Source organism: Ursus americanus, chromosome X, assembly GCF_024610735.1.
Source record: "Ursus americanus isolate L20-20 chromosome X, mUrsAme1.1.p, whole genome shotgun sequence".
Lineage (NCBI taxonomy): Eukaryota > Metazoa > Chordata > Mammalia > Carnivora > Ursidae > Ursus > Ursus americanus.
This window is the reverse complement of record NC_142164.1, coordinates 82,031,707-82,049,530: the sequence shown is the minus strand read 5'-3', so window position 1 is coordinate 82,049,530 and position 17,824 is coordinate 82,031,707. Positions and strand designations below refer to the sequence as shown.

The window sequence follows — 17,824 nt, the reverse complement described above, 5'->3', positions numbered from 1 at the left end:
AATATACCATATTAATAAAGGACAAAAACCACACGATCTTCTCAACAGATGCAGAATAAGCATTTGACAAAACTCAATACCCTTTCATGATAAAAAAGACTCAACAAACTAGAAACAGATAAGAACTTCCTCAACCTTATAAAGTGAATCTACAAAAAACCTACAGCTAATATCATACTTAATGATGCAAGACTAAAAACTTTCTCCTGGAGATCAGGAACAAGACAAGGATATCCTCTCTCTCCACTTCTATTCGACAATGTACTAGAGGTTCTAACCAGGGCAATTAGGTAAGAAAAAGCAAAAGCATCCAGATTGGAAAAAAGAAGTAAAACTATCAGTATTTGCAGATGACATGATCTTATTCAGAGAAAATCTTAAGGAACCCACAACGAAACCATTACATATATATATAATATATATGAGTTCAGCAAGGTTGCAGGATACTAGATCATACAAGACTTAATCATATTTCTATACACTAGCAATGAACAGTCCAAAAATGAAATTAAGAAAACAAGTCCATTTACAATAGCATAAAAAAGAATAAACTACTTAGTAATGCATTTAACAAAAGATGGGTAAGACTTGTACACTTAAAACCATAAAATGCTATTGAAAGAAATTAAATAGGGGCGCCTGGGTGGCTCAGTCAGTTAAGCGTCTGCCTTCGGCTCAGGTCATGATGGCAAGGTCAAGGGATTGAGCCCCACATTGGGCTCCTTGCTCAGTAGGGAGTCTGCTTCTCCCTCTCCCTCTGCTGCTCTCCCTGCTTGTGCTCTCTCTCTGCCTCTCTTGCTGTTAGATAGATAGATAGATCGATAGATCGATAGATAAAATCCTCATGGGTTGAAGACTTCATAGTATTAAGATAGCAATACTCCCTAAATTGATCTACAGGTTTGATGCAGTCCCTGTCAGAATCCCAGCCTGCTTCTTTGCAGAAATTACAAACTGATACTAAAATTACTATGAAAATGCTAGGGACCTAGAATGGCTACAACAATCTTGAAAGAGAAAAACACAGTTGGAGAACTCACACTTGCCGATTTAAAAACGTACTACATGGCTACAGTAATCAAGACTGGGTGGTACTGGCATAAAAACAGATATATAGATCAATAGAATAGAATCGAGAGTCCAGAAATAAACTCGGACACTATGGGCAACTGATTTCTGACAAGCGTGCCTAGACAATTAAATGGGGGAAAGAACAGTCTTTTCAACAAATGGTGCTGGGACAATTGGATATTATCCACACGTGAAAGAATGAAACTAGACCCCTACTTCACACCATGTATAAAAATTAACTTTAAAAAATCAAAAGACATGAGGGGTTCCTGGGTGGCTCAGTCATCAAGCGTCTGCCTTCGGCTCAGGGCATGATCCTGGTGTTCTGGGATCGAGCCCTGTATCAGGCTCCTCCGCTGGGAGCCTGCTTCTTCCTCTCCCACTCCCCCTGCTTGTGTTCCCTCTCTTGCTGCCTGTCTCTCTCTCCCTGTCAAATAAATAAATAAATAAATAAATAAATAAATAAATAAATAAAAATCTTTTTAAAAAATCAAAAGACATGAATGTAAGAGCCAAAACTACTAAACTTCTATAAGAAAACACAGGCATAAATCTTCCTGACTTTGGATTAGGCAATGGTTTCTTAGATAAGCAACCAAAGAAAAAACAAATTGCATTTCATCAAAACTAAAAGCTTTTGCACTTCAAGGGACACAAGAGAGTGAAAGGACAGCCCAAAAATAGGAGCAACTGTTTTCAAATCACATTATCTGATAAAGCCCTAGCATCCAGAATACATAAAGCACTCGTACAACTCGACAATATAGACGACCCAATTAAAAACAGGCAAAAGATTTGAATAGACAGTTGTCTAAGGAAGATACACAGATGGCCAACAAGCACATGAAAAGATGCTCAATGTCAATAATCATTAGGGAAATCAAATCAAATCACAACAAGGTATCACATCACAACCACTGGGATGACCAGAATCAAAGAGAACAATATCAAGTGTTGGAGAAGATGTGGATAACTTGGAATCCTCATGGAACCCCTGTGGAGAATACTTCTGCAATTTCTCAAAAAGTTAAACAGAGACCCGTCGAACGGCCCCACAATTCCGTTCCTCGGTGTATGCCCAAGAGAACTGCAAACATATGTCCACATAAAAATCTTAATATGAATGTTCGTAGCCGTATTATTTATTCATGACCCCCAAAACGTCAATTCATCAGATGAACAGACAAGCGTAATGTAGAATGTTGACACAATGAGGTATTATTCAGTCATAGAAAGGGATGAAGTAGCTGATCCATGCTACAATGTGAGCAAATCTTGGAAACTTTCTGCAAAGTTTAACTTTGCACAAAGAAGCCAGTCACAAAAGGCCACATATTATATGATTCCATTTGTATGAAAAGTCCAGAATAGGCAAATCCATGAGACAGAAAGTAGATTAGTAGTTTCTAGGGACTGCGGGGAGATGGATAATCGTATAGGGAATGTCTGCTAATGGGTACAGGCTTCTTTTTGGGGTGATGAAAATGTTCTGGAATTAGACAGTGGCGATAGTTGTACGACCTTATGAATATACTAACCACTGAAATGTACTGTTCAAAGGGTGAATTTTGTGGTATGCGAATGACATCTCAATAAAAAAGAATTAACTATTAATACACATGACAATATGGATGAACGTCATAGACATTATGCAGAACAAGTTCAAATCCATGCCGAAAACCCCTGGTATTTTAAGCTGCTTATGGATACATACATACGAAGTAATGGAATGAAAATATTCACGAGGGAGATAAATACCAAACTCGAGGTAGTGGAAGGAGAGAGGAAAATGGACTTTGTACAAGAACTTCAGCTGGATCTGTTAATATCACATTGCTTTTAAAAATATCTGAAGCAAATAAGGCAAAATATTAACGTTTTACAAAGGGGAATGCTTGTTACAGTATGCTTTATACTTTCCTCTTAAAAAAATAAAACAAAACAGCCCAGTTCTGAGACAATCGTTGGACTCCTTAGCCAGGCTTTTGTTGACGTTTCCTCTCTGCACGATTGAGACCAAGGGGAGTTAGGATCTGCCCCTGGCCTGGTGGACTCCAGTCTGGAAGAGGCACAAACAGTGCACAGGCCATGGGCTGGGACAAAGCTCTAGAACCTCAGAAGACGCCAGGAAGAAGGGAACCAGGCAGGGAAGCCTTCCAGGAAGAGAGGATGTTGGGGCTGAGCCTCAGATGGAGGCTTGACAGAGGGGACGCTCGGGCCGGACACCCCACCCCCACCCTTTGGGTCTCTCCCAAAGCCTGGCCTGGCCCTGCTGATTCCCTTATCTGCCCGCTCCCAGCTGCCTCCCTGCTGGCTGAACTGTCGCCGCAGACTTCTGGGCCTGTGTCCCCTCCACGGGGATGGGGGAGGGAATGGGGTGAGCCTGGCCTCAGCCTCAGGGCTTCTGGCTCTCCACGGAGCCTGGGTTCTGAGGCCCCCACTCCCCATCCTTAACTTCCCTTCCCAAGGCCTTTCTCTGCTCCAGTTATGAAGAAATAGGCTAAGTCCAGTGGCCAAACGCTTGTCTGAGACATGCCTCCGGCCTGACCTTCCTGAGGACAGATTTCCCTACTTTGCTCCCAATGTTGCAACTGCTGTTTCTAATAAAAATAACAACGAAGAGAGTTCCCAGTACAGAGCTCATTATCTATGGCGTACTGGGCAGGACCTGTTTCAAGTGGCCTTCTCAACGACATTTGCTGTGGGTTCTATGATTGCACCCAATATCCAGGCAAAGAAACTGAGGCTCAGAGGGTGGCCTACCCAGGAATCACACAGCAAATCAGTGTCAGAGCTGAGAAAAGAGCACAGGCTCTTGGACAGCCATCTTCATTTCTCTGAGCCCACTCCCAGTCTGGAAGATGTGGGCAATTATACGCACTTATACCACAAAGACCTGGTGAGAATGGGATAAAATTAGGCAGGGAGAGCACCTAGCACAATGCCTGGGGTGGCTTGCTGAACAGTGCTGCCGTTATGACGATATTAGTGCTGAAAAAAAAGTATTCGTATCAGAATTAGCATTTGTATTAGTATGGTTGTGGATAGAAATAGAATAATGATTAGATTTAGAATTAATATCAGTATTACTAGCACTATTAAGATTAGTATCAATATTCAAATTAGGATTACGAATTAAAATTGGTATGCGTGTCACATATTACTAGCGTTATTACTGGAATTAGTAGTGCTAGTAAAAAAGGGTCAAGTATCATCCCTTGTATACAGTAGGTAGTCAGTAAATCAGTAAGAGTACTTAACATTTATTGAGATCTCAGATTCAAGTGAGTTAAAATCACTTAACGGATTAAATCTCATTTAGCTGTCCCAATCACCCTATGGAGTGGCCACTATTATTACCCCATCTCCACAGATGAGGAACTGAGGTTCCAAGGGGGCTGGTAACCTGTCCAAGGCCACATGGCCCCTCCGTGGTCAGGGCAGGCTATGGATGAGGGGGGCTGGCTCCAGAGCAGAAGTCCCGAAAACATCGCCCCTTAAGTCAGAGGGATCTTCACCACCCTTCTTACTTATGAGGGCTCAGCATAGGATGTGGCACACAGCAGGAGTTCAATAAATGCAAAGTCATAGCCATGCTCTCTGTCCTCCTCAAATCTCCCATTTTGCTTATGAGGACAACAAGGCCCATGAAGGCAAGAGGAGGATAGCAAGCTCCTTCTGGGGCAGCTGGTGAGGGAGCAGGCCCCACTGACCCAGGGCTCCATCAGTGCCCTGTGCCCTTGGCAGGCCTCATTTTCCCCATCTGTAGAATGGGTGGTCAGGAGAATGCTCCGTCCTGTGGAGTCCTGGGGCCACCACTGGGTGCTCTTACCCCCGCTCTACAGTGACCTGAGATGGACACCTACTGTGTGCGCGGATGCATCCATTGATTTTACAGAGATAGTGCTTGGCCTGGGGTCTGTGTCAGCATGAAACACTGGTTGTCGTCACTGTTCTTACTCTCTGGGGGAAGTAGGGCAGGGCAGAAAGGTGGGGACTGAGGTGCGGGAGTTCCGGAGGTCCCTCTCAGCAGGTTGAGGGCAGAGCCACAGATCACATGGGTCCACATCGACCCACATGGCCCTGTGCCACCCACCCCAGCACCAATGACCCAGGGCCTAGCCCAGGCTGACACCTGGGGTCTCGTGGACTTCCTCCCAGACTCTGTCCATGGATCTCTCTCTGTCTTGGTCTCCCTTTCCAGATTCTCCACCTGTGTCCTTGGCCTCTGTCACTTTCAGGCTCTTTTGCCTTCCATCCTGTCTCTCATTCTCTTCGCCTCTCTCTGTAGATCTTTAATTGTCACTGGCTCTCTTGGTGTCTCTCCCTCCTCTCTGTACCCTCGTTCTGTCTGCCTCTAGCTGTGTCCCTTTTTCTCCCTGAGTCTCCCTATTCCCATCTCCCTCTGTTTCTGTCTCTTGCTCTCTGCCTCTCTCCCTTCTCTATCCCTTCAGTTCTTCTTCCCTTCCCCCACCCTATCCCACTCCTCAAGGACCCACAGAGAAAGCAACTCTGGGTCCCACCTGTTTCCCGCCTCCAAAGCAGCATGGCGGGCAACAAGTTGAGGCCGCTGTCCCTGGGTGCCCCCCCCAACCCCGCCCCCCATCCCAAGACAGCCTGTTACCGCGGAGCCAACAGCCACAGTCTCCTCCATCTGATAAGACTTATCTGCTGCCCCAGGGCAGGCCGGAGCTGGCGTAAGCCCCAGTGGGGCACTGAGTGAGTGTGCCCCTGCCTCCCGCCAGCCCTGGCCTGGCCCGGCCTCCAGGCTGGGCCTGGGTCATCAAGATGTCCCATGGGTTCTGGTTCAAATCCCACCGAACCTCTGTTAGCCTCATTCTTCTTGCCTGCAAAATGGGTACACTCACATCCCTCCTCTCCCTGTGGCCAGGAAGATTGACATACATAAGGGCCCAAGCCCGAACGTGACCCAGCACATAGGACGTGCTTTGGAAATGCTCACTGAAAAGCCTAGTGGAGTCATAAAACTGTATCTGCTATTTTCATTTTATCTTGGCTTCAGCCCATTTTGTTTGGCTGGACACTGAAGCCCACAGGAGCCCAAGTTGAACAGGGTCCAAGAATCCATGGGGTGGGCAGGTGGGGCAGAGGAAGGCCCCCACTGCCCAAAAGGTGCCCCACCAGCAGGGAGCCCGCCCCCTCCCCTGGTCCGCCCCACCCACTGGGGCACCAGCCACTCCCTGGGGAGGAGGGAGGAGGGAGAGGGGAGGGAGGGAGGGAAGGAGGAAGGGAGCCTCAAAGGCCAAGGCTAGCCAGGACACCCCCTGGGATCACACCGAACTCGCCACATCCCCAAAGCGGCCGAACCCTCTGCACCAACCAGCCCAGGTCAGTCTCAGCCCCCTAAGAGCCCCCAGCAACGCAAACCCCAGACCTGCTATCCCTTAACCTCAAGGCTACTCCTCCAGCCTGCTCCGGGCTCCCCAACCCCCGGTGGGTCCCCAAAGTGTCTACCATCCCTGAAACCCTTCACAGCTCCTCCAAACCATCTGTCTTTCCAACCCCTATCTCTACCTTGAAACCACCCCCCAAAACCGACCTCTTTCTGCCCTGACTCCCATCCTCTCCTTCCAAGATATCTGTTCCCCTGATGGCTTAACTCTGCTCTCCATACCCCATCTCTGCCCCCTACAACATGCCTTTCTCCCCCAAATCCTAGCTCTGCCTTAATCTGGTTTTCACTCACCTGGAATTGTTTGTCTCTGAGTTCTCCCCAAAAGCTCACTTTCGCTTCCCCATGCCTATTTCTGCTCCCCAAACCCTTGTCTGCTCCCCATCCTGGTTTCTGCTCCAAATTCTCCAGTCCCTTAAACCCTGGCTTCATCCTCTTATCCCCATCTATGCCTCTCAAACCCCATATTTGTTCCCTGTGACTTTTGTCTGATCCCCTCAAACCACAACTCTCCCCCAGCCCCTTGCCTGCACACCAAAATGTCTGTCACTCTAAACAGCTAGTCTACTACCCCAAGTCTGTTCTGCCACACGGATCCTCATGCCTACCTTCCCTAAACCCTATCTCAGCCCCAAAATATGTCTCTGGCCCCTCGGATCTCCTCTGGCCCCAAATCTTTCTCCACTCCAGTTCTATCTCAGTTCTCAAAGTCCCCCTCTGCTCCCACAACCCATCTTTATCAGACACATTCTTGCCTGTCCAATCCCACCTCTGACCCCTAAACTCCATCTCTGCTCCAGCAAAACCCATGGAACCCCCACACTTTTCCATGACCCTCAGAATCCATCCCTGACCCCCGAACTACATCCCCAGCTTCTCAACGTTCTCTCTGGCTCTCAAATGTCACCTCAGATCCCCAACCTTGTTTCCGCTACTCCAACCTATTTCTGATCCCAAAACATGACATTTCAAATTTGTCTCTGCTCCTCAAATCCCGTGTCTGCTTCCCCCAAACTCTACAGCTATACCCCAACCACTCCCTGACTCCTTCACCCCCCCATCTGACCCTCAAATTCCACCTCAAAGCCTCCCAAGATTCATCTGCCCCCAGACCCCATCTCTGCTCCCTTCAGTCCCAAGAGACCCTCCCTTGAGGGCTGGGGTAGGGCTGTTACCTGGGGTGAGGGGCTGGGCCTTGGGAGAGTTGAGGGTGCCGGCCTGCTGCCTGCTACCCGTTGGGGCAGCACTTACTCTAGTGGGGCAGCTGATAAGGAGCTTTCATATCCCCCAGCCTCGAGATAAACTTTATCTCTGTCCGGAGAGTGATAACTGGGGGTGGGGGGGCTGGGCCCCTGCCATAGGAGGGGTGGGCAGCCCTGGACCCGCCAAGGTGCGAGGTGCAGGGATGTGGGGCAGTGGGACTGGAGGGAGATCATGGCGGGGGGTGAGGTGAGGATGAGGGGAATCAAGGAACAGTGGTGACAGAGACAGAAAGAACTAAAGACAGGCAGACAGAGAAGGAAGGGAGAAACGGGGGGGGGAGAAAAAGAGACAGAGGCAAAGAGCAAGAGACAGGAAGAAAAAGAAAGGAGAAACAGAGAGATAGCAGTAAAGTAAAGGAGACCCAGGAACAGAAAGAGAGCAAGAAGTGAATGCGGAAAGAGAGATCCTCACAGACGGAAAGAATTGTGGAGAGACACAGAGGAAAGACAGGGAAATGGAGGAGGAGGCAAGACACGAACTCCAGGGAGAGTCAGCGGTGATCCTGGGCCTGGAGGAGGGTGGTGGTGGACGTAGCCAAGGGCTCATCTCTTCGGCTGCACCCCCCGCCCCCAGAGCCAGCCTTCAGCGTGTGCGCACAGTGGGTCCCGGAGGCTGGGCTGTGAAGAGGGCCTTCCACTCTCTCTCTCTCTCACCCCACCCCAAGGACAGGGAAACTAAGGCCTTCAGATTGAGAGGGAGAGTCGGGGGCAAGGGTACGTGTTCTGGCTCCTCACCCGGGCTGCGCAGTGGGGCATAGGTGAGGGTGTGGGGCTAGGAGGACAGGTGTGGGGATGAAGCCAGAGGGCAGAGAGAGAGAGAGAGGAAGAGGAGACAAACAAGCAGAAAGAGACTGAGTGGGAGAGATGGAGAGACACTCAGAGACATGACTGGAGAAGGAGTGAGAAGTGAAACAGAAAGAGGTGAAAGACACAGAGATAAAGATGGAGAGAGACAACCAGAGACAGAGACATGGAAAGCCAGAGAAAGGGAGGGGGGAAATTAGGCATCGTTAAAGCAGAGAGAGAGAGTGAAGACAAGACATATCATGGTAGCATAGAAAGACGGGACAGAAATATCAAGGGCCAGGCTGGAAAGGAGAGAGTGTTAGGAGAGAGACGCAGGGACACAGATACACACACAGGGAAGGACAGACACAAAGGGGCAAAGGCGAAGCCACCATCTCACAGGTCTTAGCTGGGCCCTGGTCACCACCTCCTATCTGGCAGCTGGGGAAACTGAGGCCTGGGGCTGGTTGGAACCGAAGGAACCCGAAAGCAGAACTATGGTAGGCCTCCCCAGGGCAGACCTGTCCCCCTCCTCAGAGGAAGCCAGTAGCCTTGGGGTGATTTCAAAAGTTGGGCGGGGATGGCAGAGATAAGGAGTGGGGGGGTACTGACCCCCCCATGGAGCAGGGAGGAACTGAGGGGGCCCTCTGTCTGCAGACCCAACGGAGGTGGGGGGAGGGAGGAGTCAAGCCGGAAACCATGGGTTTCTGAGAAAGTTAAAAGATGCAACAGATAGGGATGAAGTTGGGGAGCACAAGAGGGTGAACCCCAAGGTCCCAGGGGTGACAAGTAGCTCAAGGGACTCTGGCTCTGCACCCCAGCCCATCCCACCCAGACTTCTCTAGAGGGAGAGAAGAGGAGGAAGAAGGGGAGAAAATGAGAGGAGAAAGAGATGAGCAGAAAAGGAGGGAGAGGAGAAGGATGAAGGAAACGGAGGGGAGGAAGGCGGAAGGGGACAGGCAGGAGGGAAAGAGAAAATGAGGAGGGGAGGAGATGTAGAAAGGGGAAAGGAGGAAGAGGTGGATGATTAAAGAGGAGGGAGAGGAGGATCAGGGAAAGAGAGAATGAGGGGATGAGAGGTCTGGGAGGAGGGAGAGGGAGGAGTGGGAAGGGGAGCAAGAGGGGTAAGAGGAGAGGGGAAAGAAGGGGAGTTGTAGGAGGAGGGAGAGAAAAGAAAGGGAAGTGGAAGGAGAGAAGAGGGAATAGGAGGGAGGGAGGGGAAGGGGGCAGAGGAAGGAGGGGATGATGGAAGGGAAGATGGGGAGAGATGGCGGGAGGAAAAGAGGGCTACAAAGACTGAGGGAATGGAGTAGGAGAAGGAGAAAGGAGGGAAGGGGGTGGGATGGGGAGGGGAGGAGGAGTTCGGAGTCTGAGGACCCCTCCTGTCCTCACAGGTCCCACCAGAGGCCCCATGGAGTTCCCTGGCCTAGGGGCCCTGGGGACCTCCGAGCCCCTGCCCCAGTTCGTGGACCCGGCCTTGGTGTCCTCGCCGCCAGAGTCGGGGGTCTTCTTCCCCTCTGGGCCCGAGGGCTTGGACGCAGCAGCCTCCTCCACGGCCCCCAGCACCGCCACGGCTGCTGCTGCGGCTCTGGCCTACTACAGGGATGCCGAGGCCTACAGGCACTCCCCAGGTAACTCTGCTGCATGGCTGTGTTAGCACCGGCTCCCGTGCTGTCTCGGTTGCCATGGCAGAATCCCTCTAGGAGGTCATCTTGAAACTGGCTGGAAACCTTCAGAGGGCTGAGCCGGTCGCTTCCCCCTGCCCGTTGAGCCCAGACCCGGGAATGCCAATGCTCCCCATCTGCCGTCTTGGGGTAGCCACATTGGAAAGCAACGGCGGAAGTGGGTGGTGGTGGCCCTAGTTGTCAAGTGACCCATGGGGCTCTAAATTCCAACGGTCATCCTCAAAGCCCCTTTGGAAACGGAATGGGGGGAGAGGTTACCGCAGTTGCCAAAGTGACCGGTGAGCCTGGGATCCAGGATTTACCCGAGGGCCAGCAGCTGTTCTGGCTGCCTGGGGGAAGACTAGAGACTGGGCCTCTCCGCTGTAGCTCTGGGGCACCACTGCGCCCTGAAAGCAGGATGGCTTTAGACTGATCCCTCCTTCCTTCCAGTACCCACCCTCCATAATAGTCTTTCAGGTGTACCCACTGCTCAACTGTATGGAGGGGATCCCAGGGGGCTCACCGTACGCCAGCTGGACCTACGGCAAGACGGGGCTCTACCCTGCCTCGACCGTGTGCCCCACCCGGGAGGACTCCCCTCCCCAGGCCCCGGAAGACCCGGATGGGAAAGGCGGCAGCAGCTTCCTGGAGACCTTAAAGACAGAGCGGCTAAGTCCAGACCTCTTGACACTGGGGCCTGCGCTGCCTTCATCCATCCCTGTCCCCAGCAGCGCCTACGGGGGTCCTGATTTTGCCAGTACCTTCTTTTCTCCCACCGGGAGCCCCCTCAACCCAGCGGCCTATTCCTCCCCCAAGCTTCGTGGAACACTGCCCTTGCCCCCCTGTGGTGAGGTCCCCAAAAAGGGACGGGGAGGCTGAGGTGTGGGGGGGAGTCCAAGGCAAAGCTGGGCTGAGCCTGGGCTCCTCCCCCACCGCCATCCCCTCTGTCCACCCCATCAGAGGCCAGGGAGTGTGTGAACTGCGGAGCAACAGCCACTCCACTGTGGCGGCGGGACAGGACAGGCCACTACCTGTGCAATGCCTGCGGCCTCTATCACAAGATGAATGGGCAGAACAGGCCCCTTATCCGGCCCAAGAAGCGCCTGGTAAGACCCCAGGCCTGTCTCTGCTTCCCCAGGAACTGCTGTTCTCGACCTGTGCAGGGATCCCTGTCCTCCTGCTCTACAAGCACCCATATTCCCCCTATCCATCCCTTCCCCACCCAGCTTTGCATAGGAATGCCTATCTTCAACCTACCTTGGTAGGTTACATGCAGGAACCCTGCCCTCTCCCTGCACAGCAAGTGTTTTTCCCCTTGGCTTCACGAGGGGACTCACCTTAGGACACCCTGAACCACTGGGGCCTGGCACCCTCCCCCAGACATGTTGATTTCATTGGCCTAGGGTGTCGCCTGGGCCTCAGGATCGTTTTCAACTCCCTGAGTGATTCCAATGTACAGCCAAAGTTGGGAATCACTGATAGAGTCTCACCCCCAATACCAAAATCCCCTATCCTGGCCAGGAGGCCCTGTCCCTGCCCCATACAGAACCCACAGTCACCGTCCTGTAAGTACATCTGTTCTTACCCTGCATGGGAAGCCCTGCCTTCAACCTGACCCTGACCTCTCGGGTCCTCCACCCCCCACCCGTGGGCTGATCCTCACATTCTCTCTCCCCCAGATTGTCAGCAAACGGGCAGGTACCCAGTGTACAAACTGCCAGACAACCACCACGACCCTGTGGCGGAGAAATGCCAGCGGGGACCCTGTGTGCAATGCCTGCGGCCTCTACTACAAGCTACACCAGGTTTGTCCTGCCCCGTCCCCCCCCCCCCCCCGCCCAACCTCCCTCCTCTCCTCCCACCAACCCACCTTCCTCCTCCCCTGCTCCGGTTGCACTCCCACCTTTGCCTCCCCTCATAACCCTCCCTCTCTTCTCCTTTGCCCCTTCTCTCCCCACCTTTTCTGCCCCCTCCTTCCTTCTCCATTCCCCTCCTGCTTGGCCCTCATCCCTCCCTCCTCCCATTCCTTCATCTCTTCACACCCTTCCACTCCCTCCTGCCACTCCTCTTCCATCTCCTTCATCCTCCTCTCCAGCCATCTGCTAACTTCCACCCCCCTGCCCTGAAACCTGAGGCAGCTCCATCAGCCTCAGAGGCTTTCCCAAGCTCAGGGTCTCACAACCATGGGATTCCTTAGGACAATCCCTGCACCACACCAGGGTCACGTTCCCCTAGTCCCTGAACCAATTCTCCATGCTTAAAAAGAGGTGGGATGGATATGGCCTCCCTGGTCAAGACACAGAGGCAAAGATGTGGAGTTAGGAAACACCCCCAGCCTCCCTTTTGGCAGGTGAACCGACCACTGACCATGCGGAAGGATGGCATCCAGACTCGAAACCGCAAGGCATCTGGAAAAGGGAAAAAGAAACGAGGGTCAAGTCTGGGAGGTACAGGAGCAGCTGAAGGACCGGCTGGTGGCTTCATGGTGGTGGCTGGGGGTAGTGGGAGTGGGAATTGTGGGGAGGTGGCCTCTGGCTTGACATTGGGCCCACCTAGTACGGCCCATCTCTACCAAGGCTTGGGCCCCGTAGTGCTGTCAGGGCCTGTGAGCCACCTCATGCCCTTCCCGGGACCCCTGTTGGGTTCCCCTGCGGGTTCGTTCCCTGCAGGAGCCGTTCCTCCCACCACTACCACCACTGTGGTGGCTCCACTGAGCTCCTGAGGGCGCAGAGCAGGGCGTCGGGGCAGGGGTGGGGTCCCTCTCCTATGTAGCCAGCAGTCTGTACAACCCAACCCTCTGGGCCCCAGCCATCCCCTGGCCTGGACCTTCAAAGCTTTTGTAAAATAAAACCACCTAAGTCCTGAGAGCCGACGTGTGAGTCTGTGTGGGACCGAGTCAAGAACAACGGGAGGGGGAGGTCGGGTGTCTGGGAGTGTCTGAGGATGGTGTCTGGCTGCAGCATATGGCCACGGGAAGCCGAGGCTGCCTATGTGACACTTCACAATTGTGGGTTGCGACAGGCAGTTGTGAACAGTGTTTGTGAAGCTGCGTGTGACAGCTTCTGGGTGGCCTGAGACGGCGTGCATCGCCACCCACCACAAGGTGAGTACATTAGATCCACTGTGTGACGGAGGAGGTGAGGCTTTGCAAGACGGTGTGTGTGACACCAGGTGACAGCGAGAGCCAGGGCCCAGGCGACTGCAGGAGGGGACATGGAAGTGTGTGTAAATGGCGGCATGCTCAGGAGAAACACGTGGCGCCATGTCGATGTGACTGTTTGCCACTTTGGGGTGATCTTTGAGACGGTGTGACGGCCTATGTGTGGGGCACAGAACTGGATGGGCAGATGCTTCTGGAATGTTGAACGCAGGCTGTGTGTAGGGGCGTGTGGAGGCTAACAGCGTGACCGCAGAGGGTCTGCACGTCTGGGTAGCTCTGCGGGTCGGGTAACGGCAGTATTTCTCTGCCACTCTAGGCGTGTGGGAGCACAGATCACATGGTGTGTGCCAGGCCACAGTGTCTCTGAGTGGCTGACGGACGTGAGCAGCTCTGTGTGTCCTTGTTCCCGGAACGTATCAACATGTAGAGTTTCAGTTGGGTCTACATTAGGGACTCGCCTCCGGAGGACAAAAGACGTGCAGGATAGGAAAGGGGGGAAAGGGGTGGGGCTGGAATGGTAGCCGTGAAGAAGGTCAGAAGGCCAGTGCAGGACCACGGGGTTGTCCGGGGGCCTTCCCTGTCAGTCATCTCTTATCTCTCTTGGCCCAGCTCAGCCTGCAGCTCTGTGGGAAATGGTAGAGGAGGAGAGGGGAAGATTAGGAGGACAAAATAGCTTCTAGGGATGATATTTAGACCCCGTAGGTGGGGGAGCTCCTCCCCATAGTGCCAACTCCCTTGTCAACGCACCAACTCACCTGGGCCAACTGCTCCCCCCAGAGTGGAATCTGGTCTTCCAAAATGGAAAACCCGTACGTAGGAGCCTATGCAGAGTTAGCTGACATCCCGAGCTGGAGGCCACACAGCTGGAGACAGGGGGCCAAGCCAGGCTCTGTGGCTTAGCCTCCATCCTACCCAGCAGCTCCCGACAGCAAGCAGCCCCATCTCCTGAGTGCTTAATGTGGGTCAGGCAATGGTTGGCAAGCTGCAGTTGCTTTGGTTCGTGAACACCTGGAAAAAAAAAATACTCCAAGGAAAGGATACTACGCACTTTTCATTTTCATTTTACTAATGAAAAGGTAAGGCTCAGAACTGGCATTACTTTCCCTGACCACACTGAGTTTAAGGAGTGGATTTTGGATGCCACTTCCCGCCCCCCCCCCCCGTGAGTCTTGCCCACACTTAACTGGGCTGCCTCTTTCTCTCTCCCTCTCTCACCACTCACTCACTCAATCCACTCACATCTGAATTTGCTTTCGGGCTGCTTCTCATTATGGCTTTCCCCCAGAGCCCCAGAGATGAGGACCGCGGACCCGCGGATCCTGAACATAGTAGGGGTAAGTAGATGTCCTCAGGACAGCTCTCCTTCAGCTACTCGCCAGGCTGGCCTGCTGCAGAATCACGGCAGTCCACACTCATTACAGGGATTGTCCAGAACTTCCCTGGTCTTTGTAAAAGCCTCCTGCCTGCCTGGCCACCCCACAGAACCCCAGCCCTCTCACCCTGCAGGAGCCCCTGTCCACATCTTGAACAAAAACCCCTCAGAACCTGTGCTAGAAATGTGCCTGGCCCTACGTTTCTCAGTAGCCCCAGTCCTCACCTCCCAGAACAGCTGCCCTAGCCTGACACTGTAAGGGAACCCTTCTCTAATTAGCAACAGGAAACCCATCCTGACCCTAGACAGGAGTGTCAGCCCTCACTCTCCGTCAGAGGAATCCCTGTCCTCCCCTGCCACAGGAACCTCAGACTTAGCCCAGTTAGGAATCTGTGAGCTCACACTGTAAAGAAGCCCTTGTACCACCGGTTTAGAAACACCTGTCCTGGGGCGCCTGGATGGCTCAGTCAGTTAAGGTTAAGCGGCTTGCCTTTCTTTGGCTCAGGTCATGATCCCAGGGCCCCGGGATCGAGCCCCACTTCGGGCTCCCTGCTCAGCAAGGAGTCTGCTTCTCCCTCTCCCTCTGCCTGCTTGTGTTCTCTCTCTCTCAAATAAATAAATAAAATCTTGAGAAAAAAAAAAAAAAGAAACACCCGTCCTGACCCTCCTCACTAGTGTCAATCTCTCTACAGAAGTCCTGCCTTGACCTTGGACAGGACACCTCTATCTTCACACTGTACTGGAGCCTAGCCCCCCAGACAGCATTTTAGAAACACTACCATCACAATAAAATCTAGTTCTGAACCACTGACCTAGCTCTCTCTGCAGAAACTCCAGCCTCAACATCTTCAGGAACTCTGATTAAATATAGAAGCTCTTGCCTCCATTGTTGACAATGACCCCTGATGTCACTCTTCACAACAATCCCTGATCTCACACTCTAACCTGTAGAGTCCATAAGAACCCCTAGTCCAACTCTTTTTTTTTTAAAAGAGTTTATTTGAGAGAGAGCGCATGCAGAAGGAGAAAAAGAATCTTAAGCAGACTCCCTGCTGAGCATGGAGCCCAGTGCAGGGCTTGCTCCCAGGACCCTGAGATCACAACCAGAGCTGAAACCAAGAATTGGACGCTTAACCAACTGTGCCAGCCAGGCCCCACCAACCCCACTGTAATCCAACTCTTTTTTTTTTAAAGATTTTATTTATTTATTTGAGGAAGAGAGAAAGACAGTGTAAGAGAGCACAAGCAGTGGAGAGGGAGAAGCAGGCTGCCCGCTGAGCAGGGAGCCCGATGCGGGGCTCGATCCCAGGACCGTGGGATCATGACCTGAGCTGAAGGCAGACGCTTAACCTACCGAGCCACCCAGGCATCCCTATAATCCAACTCTTAACCTGAACCTCAGTCTTGAACTTACAACCCTTTTCTAAAAAAAAGAAGAAAAGAAAACCCTTTCCTGACCATGGCAGGGGTGCCTGTCCTGACCCTCTACTGTAAGCCTAGACCTCATCTTATACAGGTACCTATGGCCTCACCTGGCACAGGACCCCCTACCCAGACACTGTACGGGGCTTCCTGTCTTTACCATGTGTTAGCTCCATAGCCCTGACCCTCTACAGAAAGCCTTGCCTACAACTGTACTGGAACCCTCTGACTGGACTCTCTGTAGCAAACCTTTTCCTCTCAACAGAAATCCTTAACTCCACTCACAGGAATCTCTGACCTGATCCTTTATAGGCACTCCTAACCTCGCTTTCTGGAAACACTCTATTGACCCCAAACAGGATGTCCTGATGTGACTCTGACAGCCCTGGCCCTGGCCCTGTCCTGGAAGCTCCACCCTCACCCTGTACAGGAACCATTATCCTGACTCTGTGGGGTTTATAGAATCCTGTAGCAGGCACTGCCATAGGCTCTTCAAACCTGTGTTTTCCTAAGCTCACTCACTTTTCTGACCTCCTTTGCAGTGAGATGTGGACATGTGACACAGTTCTGACCCATGGAGTATGGGCAAAGTGATGAACACCACTTCCAAGCCTGGCCCATAAAAATCTCTCACGGAATCTTCCACTCTCTCTCTCTTCCCATCTACCAGCTCAATAGTGAGAACTCCAAGGATTCAGAGAGCAGAGCCACAAAACGGAAGTTGCCTGGGTCCCTGAATGATCAGTAATAAATATTCACATTAGACTTTATATGAGCAAGAAGTAAATATTTATTTGTTAATCCTCTAAAATTCTGGGTTTGTTACAGCAGCTAGCATAATTTAGCCCAGCTGGGGAGCCTGGGTGGCTCAGTCGGTTAAGTGTCTGCCTTCAGCTCAGGTCATGATCTCGGAATCCTGGGATTGAGCACTGTGTCAGGCTCCCTGCTCAGCGGGGAGTCTGCTTCTCCCTCTGCCCCTCACCCCGCTCATTCTCTCTCTCTCAAATAAATGAATAAAATCTTTAAAATATATATATATATATATATATATATATATATATATATATAGCTCAAGGGTGCCTGGGTGGCTTAGTCGGTTAAGCATCCAACTCCTGATTTCTGCTCAGGTCATGATCTCAGGGTTGTAAGACTGAGCCCCCCATCTGGGCTCCACATTCAGTGTGGAGTCTGCTGGTCCCTTTCCCTCAGCTCTTCCCCCTGCTCTCTCTCTCAAAGAAATAAATCTTCAAAAAAATTTTTTTAAATCAGCTCAATTAATAACAATTGCTTGATTGAATCTAGACACGAACACTGTTCCTACTGTCGACATTAACGTAGCTCTGAACCTGTACAGAAACACCTGTGCTGACCCTGAACTGGACCACCTGATCTCTTCGTAGGAAACTCATAATGCAGTCTAAGGAGTCTCATCCTGAGCTTGTATGGGAGCCCCTAGTCTGGAGCTCTCCAAAAACAACTGTCTTGTCCTGTATAGAAATCCATGTTTGGGGGGCGCCTGGGTGGCACAGCGGTTAGGCGTCTGCCTTCGGCTAAGGGCGTGATCCCGGCGTTGTGGGATCGAGCCCCACATCAGTCTCCTCCGCTATGAGCCTGCTTCTTCCTCTCCCACTCCCCCTGCTTGTGTTCCCTCTCTCGCTGGCTGTCTCTATCCTG

The 17,824-nt window shown here is 52.0% G+C and overlaps 1 protein-coding gene and 1 long non-coding RNA gene across 5 annotated transcripts in view; one reads left to right on the top strand and one right to left on the bottom strand.

Annotated features, from left to right (window-relative positions):
* The window catches only part of LOC123790891 (uncharacterized), a 91,887-nt gene extending 81,947 nt beyond the window's left edge, over window positions 1–9,940 (bottom strand). For all 4 annotated transcript variants that reach the window (XR_015723438.1, XR_015723440.1, XR_015723441.1 and 1 more), the window contains exon 1: window positions 7,660–9,940. This is a non-coding gene — a long non-coding RNA (uncharacterized LOC123790891). The remainder of the gene's footprint in view (window positions 1–7,659) is intronic.
* A 3-nt stretch (window positions 9,941–9,943) lies between these two features.
* On the top strand, window positions 9,944–13,063 carry GATA1 (GATA binding protein 1). Its single transcript, XM_045795466.2, has 5 exons — window positions 9,944–10,163; window positions 10,666–11,043; window positions 11,157–11,302; window positions 11,876–12,001; window positions 12,547–13,063. The coding sequence occupies exons 1-5, from the start codon at window positions 9,944–9,946 to the stop codon at window positions 12,916–12,918; spliced, it is 1,242 nt and encodes a 413-aa protein (XP_045651422.1). The 3' UTR covers window positions 12,919–13,063.
* Window positions 13,064–17,824: the final 4,761 nt, after the last annotated feature.